We start from the raw sequence: 13,321 nt of genomic DNA, 5'->3' as shown, positions 1-13,321 counted from the left end.
CCCATAGACATCCAGGGAGTTCATCTGCCAGATCTTGTTGGATACTTTGGGCTGCCCATTGCCTTGAGAATATCTCGACATAGATATGTGCTGCTTGGTGCCATACTTTTGGAAGAACTTTGCCCAAATCTTTGCCTAAGAATTGCGGGCTGTTGTCTATGACGATGGATTGAGGGATGCCAAATAGACAAATGATATTTCTCCATATGAAGCGCTATATGTCCGTCTGAGTCATGGTCGTCATAGGCTCTGCTTCTACCAATTTGGTGAAGTAATCGGTTGCCATGATCATCATGCCTCTGCCCCTAGTAGCGGGCGACATTGGCCTTACCAAGTCGATTATGCATTGTATGAATGGCCAATGACTTGTCTGCGGTTGTAGTTCGTTGGCAAGCAGTGTTGGTACCAACTTATAGCATTAACAACGATTGCACTTTCGTACGAATTTTTTAGCATCTTGGTGCATGGAAGGCCAGTAGTAGCCTACGTTAAGAACCTTATGTGCTAAGGATCAGCCTCCAGAGTGATTTCCACAAACGCCTTCGCGGATTGAGCTTAGAACCTTTAGGTCGTCGGGAGGCACTAAGAAGTGGAGATGTGGTCCGGTATAGGATCTTCGGACGAGAATGTCATTCCACATGTAGTAGCGAGCCGCCTTTATTTGGAGCTTTCTAGACTCCAATTTTTTCGTGGGGAGTGTGCCATTAACCAGGTAGTCTATAATGGAACTTTGCCAGTTTGGAGTTATACTAACCTGTGACACCTCGGTTGCTGGCTCTGCCTCTATGCTTGGCTTATCTAATAAAGCATTTGAGTTGATGGTCGAGAAGGAGGCTAGGTCAGCTAGCGCATCCGTATGGGCATTGTCAACCTGCGGAACTTGAGTGTCGTTATAAGTTTGAAACGCCTCAAGTTTATTTTGTACCTTCTCTAGGTATTGCGCCATCTTTAGATGTTTTTCCATTTACGCCCTAGTAGTATGACTGGTGATTAGTTGGGAATCGGAATAAATTGTGAGCTTTTTCACAGCCAAGTTTTGCCATTCGGAGGCCTGTTAGTAGGGCCTCATACTCTGCTTCATTGTTAGATGCTTTATAGCCTAGAGTGATCGCCTGCTCGAGCATCGAATCGTCTGGGGTGACAAAGACCATGCTTGCTTTTGAACCTTTGTAGTTCGATGTGCCATCGACATGCAAATGCCAGAAGTCTCTATTAGGTGGAGCAGAAGCGGTTAGGGTGTGCTTGGCTACCTCCGGGACGTCGTCGGGTAGCTCTGTTGCGTCGCCTAGTCTAGGCGTGAATTCTGCTATAAAGTTTGCCAAAGCTTGGGCATTTATTGTAGTGCAAGGTCGGAAAACTAAATCGTATTGGCCAAGTTCCACCGTCCATTTCATCACTTGTTGAGAAACGTCTAGACAATGTAGGATTGATCGTAGATGATATTAAGTTATGACGACGATTGTATGAGCTTGAAAGTATTGTTTGAGCTTTCAAGTCGCAATAACTAGCGCCAAAATTAATTTATCGATCTTTGGATATCTAGTTTCCGAATTGAGAAGAGCTTTAAAAGTGTATAATACCTGCAGTTGGGCCCCCAGCTCTTCTCGTATGAGGGCAAAGCTCACTGCTACTTCTAAGACTGTTAAGTAGATGTATAAATCCTCCGCTGCTTTTGGCTTGGATAGTAAGGGATGGCTTGGATAGTAAGGGATGTGATGTAACATACTTTTTCAGTTTTGGAAAGCTTTTTCGCACTCTTCATCCCATTTGTCTCATTGTGCCCTCTTGATGGCCTTGAAAAAGGGTTTGCATCGATCGGTGAACCGCGAGAGAAAGCAGTTAAGGGCGGCTGCTTGTCCTGTCAAGCTTTGAATCTTCTTCAAGGTAGTTGGAGGTTTCATCTCTAGGATCGCTTGGATTTGCTTGGCTTACTAGGTACCCTAAGAATCTGCTTGAAGATACTCCAAATGTGCATTTGGCGAGATTGAGCTTCATCTTGCACTTTCTAAGGATGTTGAAAGTTTCCGCCAATTTGCCAAGGTGGTCTGACTTCTGCTCGCCTTTTATGATAATATCGTTGACGTAGACCTCCATGATTACTCCAATTTGTTTCTTAAACATCATGTTTACCAATCTTTGGTAAGTGGCTTCAGCGTTCTTGAGGCTAAAGGGCATAACCTTGTAGCAGTAGGTGCCTTGCTTGATCACGAACTCGGTTTTCTCCTTGTCGGGCTCGTACATGACTATTTGGTTGTAGTTGGAGTATGTGTCTAAGAAACTGAGCAGCTAATTCCCAGAAGTTGAATCTACTAATAGATCGATTCGGGGAAGTGGATAAAGATCCTTTGAGCATGCTTTGTTAAGGTCGGTGTAGTCTACGCAAACCCTCCACTTGCCCTTATCTTTCTTCTTCATTAGTACGACTTTGGCAAGCTATGCTGAGTGCGCTACCTCTTCTATAAATCCGACTTCTAGTAGCTTGTCAATTTTCGCTTCGATGATGGCTACTCGCTCGGATGCGAAATGTCTTCTCTTTTGAATTACCGGTTTGGCAGTGGGGTCGACGTGCAGCTTGTGGCAAGCTATCTTGGGGTCGATGTTGGGCATATTGGAAGGTGACCACGCAAAGACGTTGTGATTTTCCCTAAGGAAAGCTGTGAGTTCCTCATTTTCCTTCGAGCTTAAACGTGAGCCAATTCTAACCTTCTTCTCCGGCTGCTGGGGATCAAGAATGATGTGCCCGACGTCTTCTTCGGGTTTCCATCCTGTCTTATCTGCTGGCACATTGTTTTGGACACCATTTTCTTGATTCGCTTGTTGTAATTACTATTTGGTAGTTTCGTCATCCCCTTGGACCTCGATTGCCTACGGGGGTAAATGTCTTTATTTTATTTTATTCCTTCAGTACTTACACAGTACATCATCGAGATGCGGCCTAGTCAAACTTGATTTCTTCGATTCCTCCTCCTGGGATACGGAATTAGATTTTTTGATAATTGACGGAAGTGACGGCATCCAGCTTTATTAGCCAAGGTCTCCATAGAATCCCATTGTAGGGAAACGGGTCGCTTACTATTGTGAACGTCTACTTTGAGACAACTGGCAGTGTTTTCATGTCAAGTGTGATGTGGCCGATGGTAGTTGGGGTGTGTTTGTTGAATCAGATGAGTACCTCCACTCGACTTATGATTGTGCTTTCCATGCCCATCTTCTGAATTACTGAGAGCTGAAGTAGCTTAACTCCACTTCCATTGTCCACCATCATTCTGTTGACTATGGCATGAGCCAGTTGGACATATACTATTAGTGCGTCGTCATGTAGGAAATCTACGCCTTTGGCATCCTGCTCGGTGAAACCAAAAATGGATCCAGGTTGGGTGTTGGCTGCCTAGATTTGTGAGACTAATAGAGCCTGCTGGATTTTCCTCTTCTTGGAGTTGTTGGTGACCCCCAAGTGCTTAGATTCGGCCAAAATGCCATTTATTCGAATCGTCTTGTTGGGCAGTTCTTTGTAGACATCCGCTGTAATACCCTGAAAATTTAAATATATGGAATAGAATATTCACAATTATGAATATGTGGAGAAAATCGAAAATAAATCGATTTATGGTTATGAAAATTTAATTGAGGAATTTTAAAATTTTGTTACCGGCAATTATTATAGTTTACGTACTAGTATTATTGAGATTTTATATTATTTTTCGAGAATTTATATTAATTTATTTGAATTGAGTTTTAAATTAAACTAGTTACGAAGTTTGAAGTTTGGAAATTAATTATCTAAAATCCGCAGACCCTTCTAGGTCACAATTTATATATTTAAATAGAGCTCGATCTCACGAACGCGTAGGCACAAACCTTCGTGAAACAGAGTTATAACGAATAAGTTATTAACATTGAAAGTCAGGGATATTTTTGTAATTTTAACCTTCTTTAGAAGGCTCCAGATTTTCTGGAGCCATGTGATGTGCCATGTGTGTGGTTGGGATAAAAGAAAAAGGAAAGAAGAGAGAGAGATGGACGACTAGGATGAGAATGAGAGAAGAGAAAAGAGAGAAAGGAGGAATGGGACCGACCAATCAGGAAGAGAGGAAATGAGAGGAAATGAGGGGAAATGAGGGAGACGAAAAAGAGGGAACCGGATCCCTCTTCGACCTGCCAACCTGACACGACTATATCTCCTAATTTTGGCCACCGCTGACGATGGGACCGGTGCCAAAATGATCCTTACTTTGAACCTAATCGTTCTCTTTCCCATGTTAACTTGAAAAATTGATGAAATTGGGTGGATTTCAAGAGAAACCATACAGGGGGTTAGACAGGTTTGGCTTTGATTCACCAAAATCTAAAGCTAACTCCATCCGTCACCACCACCAATAGTCTTCCCTCAATGTTAGGAATAAAGCCCAAACATTGGTTGGGGCGTCGGAACAGTTTTGGAGCCGAATCAAGAACACCCAATTCAAGAGTTTCCAGTAATTCAAGAGCGATTTGAGGTGTTTCCCGGCCGAATTACTTTTTCTAGCTTGATCAAGGCTTGTGCCAACCAAGCTGCACTTGTTCAAGGCATCCAGCTTCACGCTCAGGCGGTTAAAGTTAATTTGGATAGAGACCCTTTTGTTTTCTCTGTTTTTGTTGATATGTATGGAAAGTGCGGGCTGCTTGATGATTCAACCCAAGTGTTTCACGAGATAGAAAACCCGAATGAAGTTGCATGGAATTCATTGTTAGTTGTGCTTGCTCTTCATGGCTTAAATTACTTTCATTCTATGGAGAAAACATATGGAATAGTTCCTAGAGATGAACATTACTCTTGCGTTATTGATTTGCTTGGCCGGGCTGGAAGGCTTACAGAGGCAGAAGAATTCATAAACAGCATGCCAATCCCACCAAATGCTTTCGGGTGGTGTTCTTTTCTCGGGGCTTGCAGGATTCATGGTGATAAGAAGAGGGGCAAACTGGCAGCAGAAAAACTGATGCAGCTTGAACCTGAGAACATCGGAGGACATGTTCTGCTTTCGAATATATATGCCAAGGAGCAGCAATGGGAAGATGTGAAGAGTGAGAGGAAGATGATGAGAGATGGCACCATGAAGAAAGTGCCGGGGTATAGTTGGGTTGATGCCGGAAACAAAGCACATACTTTTGGAGCCAAAGATTTGTGTCATCCTCTTAAGAAAGAAATTTACGATAAGCTTGATACTCTCCTTGATCAGATAAAGAAAGCTGGATATGTTCCACAAACAGATTCCATTCCACATGATATGGATGATAATGAGAAGGAAAAGGTTCATCATCACAGCGAGAGGATATCGATTGCATTTGCGCTAATAAGTATGCCTGCTGGGAAGCTGATCATCGTGAAGAAAAACATAAGGGTGTGCCTGGACTGCCATTCTGCAATCAGGTACTTCTCCAAGGTGGCAGGGAGAAAGATCATCGTTAGGTATAATAATCGGTTTCACCATTTCAAAGACGGGCTGTGTTTGTGTGGAGATTACTGGTAGTGTTTTGAAAGCTGAATCATTAGTTGAGGGATTTATTGACCAGAAGCCAGAGCTTCTATGGAAGAAATGCTATAGATGACTTGGGACCCGTTTGGCAAGGAATTTAGGAAGGCCAAAATCGCTTTCAAAGAATCAAAAGCATTGGTGACAATGTTTGGTAGAAAAACTTAGTGCATATGGAATATAAAAAGCACTTGAAGCGACCATGTGAAGCATGAAAAACACTTTCTCAGTTCCAATAGAAATTTGCTGCTGACAAAAGTGCTTCCTACAAAAGTGCTTAGGACCATAAGTGTTCTCTACAAAAGCACCATTGCCAAACGGGCCTTTACTCATCAAGAAGGAAGAACGGGATTTTCAGACAAGAGCATGTAAGAAGACAACCCTTTGACCTTCACCTTGAACTTGGAACACAACCAACCCTTTCACTAAGATTGGAACAAATTGTGGGTGTCTAACGTCTAATTATGCTTTTGACACCCAACAAATTGAGTGAGTTATTTTCGTGCAGACTTTTCTCCGCCTACATACTTTTGTTCATTTCTGCTATTTGGTTTGAAGCGAAGAATAAAAAGAAGTGTGCGGAAATTATCTCCCTTTAAATTGCTCCTGCAATGTGATAACTCATTGACAAAATTTCAATGACTGTTGCTTCTGATAGAATTTTCTCTGAAAGAAGCCATTCATGATTTCTTCATAAGTTCTATCTCACCTTCAAGAGTGAAAACGCTGTACATGCCAATGGCGTTTATTCAAATCTTCGGTGAAAAACAAGATCTAAATGACTCGAAAATGGGAAACATACACTCGGATGAGGATGCACTCATATAATATCAAGGCTAGAAACCGCTAACAAATGGCATTTCGAGGATCTATCGTCTAGTATCTACAGAGGCGTATTTAAATCCCTCGGATGGATGCTGAGGTGAAGAGGTCTGGAGGCATGAGGCATGAGATCAAGCTCTTGGATAACGGGAGCCCCCTTTTTTCTTCAAGAAATCAGGAATCTCAACTGCACTACCTTCCATGAAAGAGGATGGCCGTCGATTGATTCCAAGGGTGACATCTCCTTGTGCCTGCATTTTGGTAGAGTTTACAAAATTGTTTAAGAGAGGGTGAGAGTTAGTGCATGTGTGCGCGTGAGCGTGGTGGGGCATGTGTTAAGGAATACCTGGAGTGTCCTGCCTTCATTTTCTTCTTGGCGTTTGAATCCAGTAGCAATAAGAGTTATACTGACCTGTGAAGACAAACAACATGGAATTTTAAGATGTATTCAAACCACAAACCACAGGTGGAACATTAACCGAGCATGTATATTTGTTTACCAATTTGTTACCAATGATACGCTTTTAGATGCAGATATGCAATCCTCTGTGATCATGCCATAACGATTGGAACAGCAAATTTTACTATGTTCAACAGAAATCAGGAAGCTTTTGGAAGATGGCATATGCGATTTTCTTTTGGTACCATGTTCTCTTCAGAGAAAGAGAGAACAAATACTTACTTGGCCACTGAGAGATGGATCTGTCACTGCTCCAAATATTAAATTTGCTGTAGGATCGACAAGATCATATATAACCTCAGCTGCAGCATTTACCTATGAGAATTTCCCCATTTGAAATTAGAGAGTAAGAGAAGAGAAATACAACACCATATCAAGTTATCAACTGCGAAATGGATGCAATGGTGAAACTGTAAGAATAATTTTGAAAGACAGCTTTATCTCACAGAAACATGGAAGACCAGACTTCAACGTGGAACGGATTTTCTTTTACAAAGATAGATGGAAAGGATCTTATACAGAAAACAAACAATTTCAGCCCATGACTCCATAGATAGAACCAAAAAGCAGAGTAAGAGTGAGAGAGAAGATGAAGTACCTCATAAAGGGTCAAATCCGTTCCCCCAGTTATGTTCCAAACAATTCCAGTCGCCCTCTCGATACCAATATCTAGTAAAGGTGATTGGATGGCATTTAATGCAGCGTCTCTTGCCCTCGTCTTCCCTGCTCCAAGAAAATACAAAGCTCAGAAAAAAATCATAGCACAAAACTAAGAAAAAGAAGTTTTGGGTTCATCAATACTGAAACGAATAGGCTTGACAACGATGTATCCTAACATAATTAAGGAAGAAAGAAGTTTTGGGGTCATCAATAATTCGAATCTTAGACCGAAAGACCTATTTGAAATTCTAACAAACTTGAGATTATGTCTCCTTTCTGACCTTTCCTTCTCATGCTCTAACAAAAAAAACTGAGAAGTTCTAGATGCCATTTATTCTGTATTAACTTCACAAGAAAGTTAGCCACAATGGTGTCATTCAGGAAGGCAATAACCAAAATAATCAAGTCTGATATTAAAAGTGAAGCCAATAATTTGATATAAGCACTCCAAACATCCTAGCAGTATGTAGCTAAAGTATTACCAGTTGCAGTTCCTATCCCCATCAACGAAGAACCTGCATTGGCCATTATAGCCCGTACGTCTGCAAAATCCACATTTACCAGTCCTGGTATCTGCAATCAAGATGACAAACCATCAATTATAGTAACAAACTATTGCCCAAAAAAGGGAAATGCAATGATCCACAAATAAATAATCAAAACCCTTGATAGACTAGATGAATGGTCTTAACAGTCAGAAGTTAAGATTACACTTCAATATACAACATCTTTAAAGATCACCATACCGTGATTATATCTGAGATGCCACGAACACCTTGTCGTAGAATATCATCGGCCAGATTAAATGCCTCCGTTACTGGGGTAGATTGGGAAACTGCAGTCAATAACTTGTCATTTGGAATGACTATCAGTGTGTCAACGTTTTCTCTCAGAGCTGCGATTCCTTCCTGGGCTTGCACTGCCCTTTTTCGTCCCTCAAAAGAGAAAGGGGTTGTCACGACACCAACTGTCAATATACCCATTGACTTTGCAACGCCTGCAACTATAGGAGCTCCACCAGTTCCAGTTCCTCCACCCATTCCCGCCTGCATATGAAGATATTTAATGTCAAGTGCAGAAATGCATAAATTAGACAAATGTTGGGAAGTCACGACAGAGGAATAGCATTTGAACCTACCGTAACGAAGACCATGTCTGATCCATACAGTGCTTCTTCTATTGATTCTTTGCTTTCTTTTGCAGCGTTCATACCAATATCTGGGTTTCCACCAGCTCCAAGACCCCTGGTAAGTTCTTGACCAATTTGTAAACGGTTCTCGGGAAAGACAGGAGACATTTTCATGGCTTGAATATCAGTGTTAAGAATCCAGAACTCCACACCCTTCATTGCACTCTCTATCATGCGATTAACTGCATTTGACCCTCCACCGCCAACACCAATAACTTTGATTTTTGCTTCACCATTACTAGGGGAAGATTTGTCACTTAAACTCTCAGTGACACCTTCACCTGAAATATCTTTTCTAGGGTTGCTCAATGTATTGTTTCCCTCTCTAAGCAATGAAACTTCAGGGTGTAGATTCAGAAAAGGGTCTCTATTATTCTGATATGAACCGACACTCTTAGAGTTGATTGAGCACTTAACATGAAGCAAACTTGACTTAAGGTTTACACCCATAAAACCGTACTCCTCAGGCACTTTTAAGCTGCTAACTCTTCCCAAGTGATTCTCCGTTCCAAAGTGACCCCCAAGTCTTGTTAGTACCCCCACCGGGTTTCTAGTATCAGAAAGGGTAACATAATTCGATGCATAAGTCGCCATCATGTAAAAGCTGAGACTTTAAATCTCAGAGACAGGTAAGCTGATGAATGCCAACAAATTTAGAAACCCAAATGACTTAAAATTTCAGTTCCACCACAAATCTCTCTCCCAACACCTGTTTACAAAAAAACCAGATAATTGTAAGAAACCACAATACGTAGCAGATTAATTACAAACACTAAAAGGCCAGCAAATGGTAAAACGTCACTAGTCAACTAAACCCAAATCAAACACAGACCCCATAAACTTCATAGCACGCATTACAATCCCAGATAATTACAACCCGAAAAGCAAAACCCACAGCAACTTTGCAACTCAAAGTAACTATGGAGTTAACAGCAAGAAAGCAGAAAACAACTAGAAAAACAAACCAGAGAAATGTAAGACCCCATAAACTTCATATGGCACATTACGGTCACCAGACAAAAATTACAACTGGAAAAGCGAAACCCAACAACAATTAGGCGAAATTCAATAGAACTATGAAGTTAACAGCAATCAAGCAAGCAGAAAACAATGAGAAAGAAGCAAACCAGAGAAATGTAAAACCCCAAAAGACAACAATTATGTAAAATTCAATGCAACCATGAAGTTAAACAGCATCAAGCAAGCAGAAAACAGTAAGAAATGAACAAACCAGAGAAATGCAGAACACACGGAGACCCAAATTCCAGAAAACAAGAAGGAAACAGAGAAATGGGCAGCTGGGGTTTCAGAGAAAGTTAAATCCGAAGAGACCTAGGAAGCAGAAAACAGAGAACTCCTGGGAGCATTTGGGGGCGTAGAGCCCAAAGAGCCAGATTTGGACTGATGATTGCGAGTTGATCGACGAAGATAGAGAAGCGTAGGAAGTGGAAAAGGAAGCAACAAACCAACTAAGAATATTGAGAAATCTGGTTGAAAGGGGAAGTAAATGCGATTTGGTGGTTTGGATTTTCAGGTGAAAGGCATGCTGGTGTGGGCTCTTGTGAAAACAGCACAAAGTCTGGCAAAACACTATTTCAGTGACAAGGGTTTAACTGTTGGGCTGTGTTTCTTATTTCTTCAAATTCTTGTGTTCATTAGTTGGGCCCAATTGTAGAGTCTAAGTGAGCATCGGAAATGAGAAGAGCACGTTTGATCACCAGACATGTCTGACCACTCAACATTGATACGTTTCGATTATGAACATATAATTTGTATTTGATTATCGGTATTTCAATGGCATACCTGTTGATGTGCTTGTCAGTGAAATGTTACATGAGAAATAATTGACAACGTAAAATCCTCTTATTTGACATAGTTTGATTGACACTGATCACTATTACTGTTAGGTTCGACACAGAAGTCACCGCATGATGTCACATAAAGCTTTTTACAGTAAATCGAAAATTTTGAATTTAATTCTTATGAATAGAATGAAATTCATATTTATAAGAATCAAAATAAAAGTGCCTGAACATACTAATACATATACAGACCGCACAAACCGCTGTAAAAGGCCTAAAAGAACTACAATTAAATACCGACTATTATTGTTAGTGGTCACTAAACGCGTCAATAATAATTTCGATTCTCACTTCCTCTCAACGAAAAAAAGAATAATCTCGCTTAAAAAAAAAAATATCTTTGACACTCAAAAAATATAATTTTACACCCTTTTTTTTTTCAAAAATAAAAATTTAGAATGCACAATTAAAATTTTGAAAGCCAAGAAAACCCACATATAAACATTTCAGGGACAGGGAGGTAATTATATCACAAGCGAATCTATTGCGACACGCAATGTTGTTTCTGCCGTCCACGGAAACTTCCAGAAACTTGTTCAAAACGCAACGTAGAGCGGCACGAAATGACGGAACTACCCGGCGCGAGTTTCCCACGGTTTTGCCTTTAGATCCCAAGAGGGAAAAATCTGGGAAGAAGAGAAGACATAAAAAATCCGACCGATGGCTTCTCAAATTCTGGCAGCGGCAGCCGAGAGGATCGGACCGGCGGCGAGGCGACAGGCCGTGAGCTTGACGGACGCGGCGTCGAATCGGATAAGGCAGCTCCTAGAGCAGCGCCGGCGGCCATATCTTAAACTCGGCGTCAAGGCTCGCGGCTGCAACGGTTTGTCCTACACTCTCAATTACGCAGGTGCGACGCCGTTTCGATTCTGATCGTCAAGTTTCTTCTTTTTCTTGAATTTTGCTGAGTTGAATTGTGAATTTTGTAAATTAATTTGCACATTTGTAGATGATAAGGGTAAGTTTGACGAATTGGTGGAGGATAAAGGTGTGAAGGTTTTGATCGATCCGAAGGCTCTGATGCACGTCATAGGAACGAAGATGGATTTTATAAATGATAAACTCAGGTAAATCTTCTCTTCCTCTTTTTTTCCCCAATTTTTTCTCTTTTTTGGGTGGATTTGTGGGAAAATTATTAGCATGTTTGGATTCTGAGAATTGTTTGGTTTTGATTTGAATTGGGGGTGTGTAAATTTTTGGTTTTTGTTTGGTAGAGAAAATGAACTTTTGCTGTGTTAGAAGTGGAATAGGCTTTTTTGTATTTATTTCCAGTGTCAATTTGATGTTAGGATGCTAAACTTGTGTATCTTAAGGATAATAGGTCTTCGAATTTCGGGTTGAATTCCGGACAATATATGAGTTTTCACCTTGAGATGAACCAAGAGTCTTGGGGCCTGTTTTGGATTGCTTCTGGAAAGAGCCAAAACTGCTTTCTGGCAACCAAAAATGCTTTTAATTAGGTTGGCAGAAAAACTTAAAAGCGTTTTTTTGGTTGTGGAAGCACTTTCGGTGCTGTAACTTATGAGAAGCAATCTCAAATGAGCTCTTGCAACCGTATGACATTCAGTAAGCTGATGTGCTGAAACTGACTATTTTGTGGGGGGTGGGTATATTGCCATTTTATCAACTCTAACATCGTCCCAACGAAGCCTCTGCTGCCTTGTACAATACCTAGACTGCTTAGCACTGATATTATCAACATCAGCTTTAGGTCTCCACCCTCCTTAACTAGATATTAAATTGCCCATAATGTCACCTTCGCTGATGGTCAGCCTTCCATTCCTGTCCTCACAACTATCGCATGAACATTTCATTAAGACCGACAGAGGACCATGATTTTAGGGTTCATCACCTCCACTGCTGCCATTAGTACTTCAACCTCTGTTTACTGTTGCATGCACGTGTTGTGCGCATTCAATGGGAATGTGCATGTTAAAAGGGTGGCTTCCATGCGCGTGTTAGGAGAGATTATGGTACATGTGTATCCATTTTTACCTGAGCAGAAACCAAACCATGAAGAAAGATGGTCTGCTAATTTTCTTTTGCTTGCGTATTTTTTTTGGGTATATTTGCTTGCCTTGTTACTCCATGAACAAGTACTTAAAATTGGGAATCTTGACACCTTTGTTTCAAAAAAAGCAGCTGAATGGCATGGTATTTAGGTCACTCGTTGATCAGATAAAATGTTTTTAAATTCAACTGCCGTGGGTACTGATGTCTCCTTTTCATTTGTTGGTGGTGCATTGATACAATCAGGATATGCCCTTGGCTCCACAACTTTCTTGCTTATGCCTTCAGTCACCGTTGCCTTCCTGCTTTTCCTCACGCGTAATTTATTTACTTTGGCAGGTCTGAGTTTGTATTTATCAATCCCAACTCTAAAGGACAGTGTGGTTGCGGGGAATCGTTCATGACAACAGGCAGTAGCGGAGCTACGAAGAAGGTTTAAAGAATCGTATGGCCAGCTAGTGACGAACCAAGACTTTCACTGATTAATTATTTGTGTTGGTGCCGGCGTGAGCCATTTTAGTCTGTGCTAACTCGGGTCTGAAGTTGGCATTCTTCTGTAAAGATGATTCCAATTTTGTTTGGGAGAACACATTGTATATCTATAAAATTTTGTGCTTCTTGAAATTATATGAACTTTTGTAATGTCAACATGTAAAAGCTGCTGACTTGTGGAAATTGCGTTGACGAGATTGTTATTTTTCACTTATAAGTGAGAGGTTGCATATTCGAATTTCATGACTGGCATGTTTGATCTCTTACCTCTTAGTGTAGATATATCACTATATAAAATGAGTTATGGATCTTAGAT

The 13,321-nt window shown here is 40.9% G+C and overlaps 3 protein-coding genes across 4 annotated transcripts; 2 read left to right on the top strand and 1 right to left on the bottom strand.

Moving 5' to 3' along the window:
• The first annotated feature begins 2,523 nt into the window (after window positions 1-2,523).
• Window positions 2,524-5,507, top strand: LOC103956483 (pentatricopeptide repeat-containing protein At4g02750-like). Its single transcript, XM_009368481.2, has 2 exons — window positions 2,524-2,615; window positions 4,526-5,507. The coding sequence occupies exons 1-2, from the start codon at window positions 2,524-2,526 to the stop codon at window positions 5,505-5,507; spliced, it is 1,074 nt and encodes a 357-aa protein (XP_009366756.2).
• A 627-nt stretch (window positions 5,508-6,134) lies between these two features.
• On the bottom strand, window positions 6,135-10,129 carry LOC103956415 (cell division protein FtsZ homolog 2-1, chloroplastic). Of its 2 annotated transcripts, none has more exons than XM_009368394.3 (8): window positions 9,974-10,129; window positions 8,591-9,350; window positions 8,199-8,498; window positions 7,935-8,025; window positions 7,391-7,515; window positions 7,015-7,107; window positions 6,679-6,744; window positions 6,135-6,583 (listed from the first exon to the last, which is right to left on the bottom strand). In XM_009368394.3, the coding sequence occupies exons 2-8, from the start codon at window positions 9,236-9,238 to the stop codon at window positions 6,464-6,466; spliced, it is 1,443 nt and encodes a 480-aa protein (XP_009366669.1). In that variant the 5' UTR covers window positions 9,239-9,350; window positions 9,974-10,129; the 3' UTR covers window positions 6,135-6,463. The 2 variants fall into 2 exon arrangements, with proteins under 2 accessions (XP_009366669.1, XP_009366668.1); XM_009368393.3 differs by having other exon boundaries at window positions 9,873-10,116.
• Window positions 10,130-11,148: 1,019 nt separating this feature from the next.
• LOC103956413 (iron-sulfur assembly protein IscA-like 1, mitochondrial) lies at window positions 11,149-13,248 on the top strand. The gene is made up of 3 exons (XM_009368391.2): window positions 11,149-11,353; window positions 11,453-11,570; window positions 12,853-13,248. Exons 1-3 carry the CDS (start codon window positions 11,164-11,166, stop codon window positions 12,950-12,952), a joined length of 408 nt encoding a protein of 135 aa, XP_009366666.1. The 5' UTR covers window positions 11,149-11,163; the 3' UTR covers window positions 12,953-13,248.
• The last annotated feature ends 73 nt before the right edge of the window (window positions 13,249-13,321 follow it).

The sequence above is a fragment of a genome, unplaced genomic scaffold (genome assembly GCF_019419815.1).
Source record: "Pyrus x bretschneideri cultivar Hongxiangsu unplaced genomic scaffold, Pyrus_bretschneideri_v1 Contig9, whole genome shotgun sequence".
Taxonomy (NCBI): Eukaryota; Viridiplantae; Streptophyta; class Magnoliopsida; order Rosales; family Rosaceae; genus Pyrus; species Pyrus x bretschneideri.
This window is presented reverse-complemented; position numbering and strand designations above follow the sequence as displayed.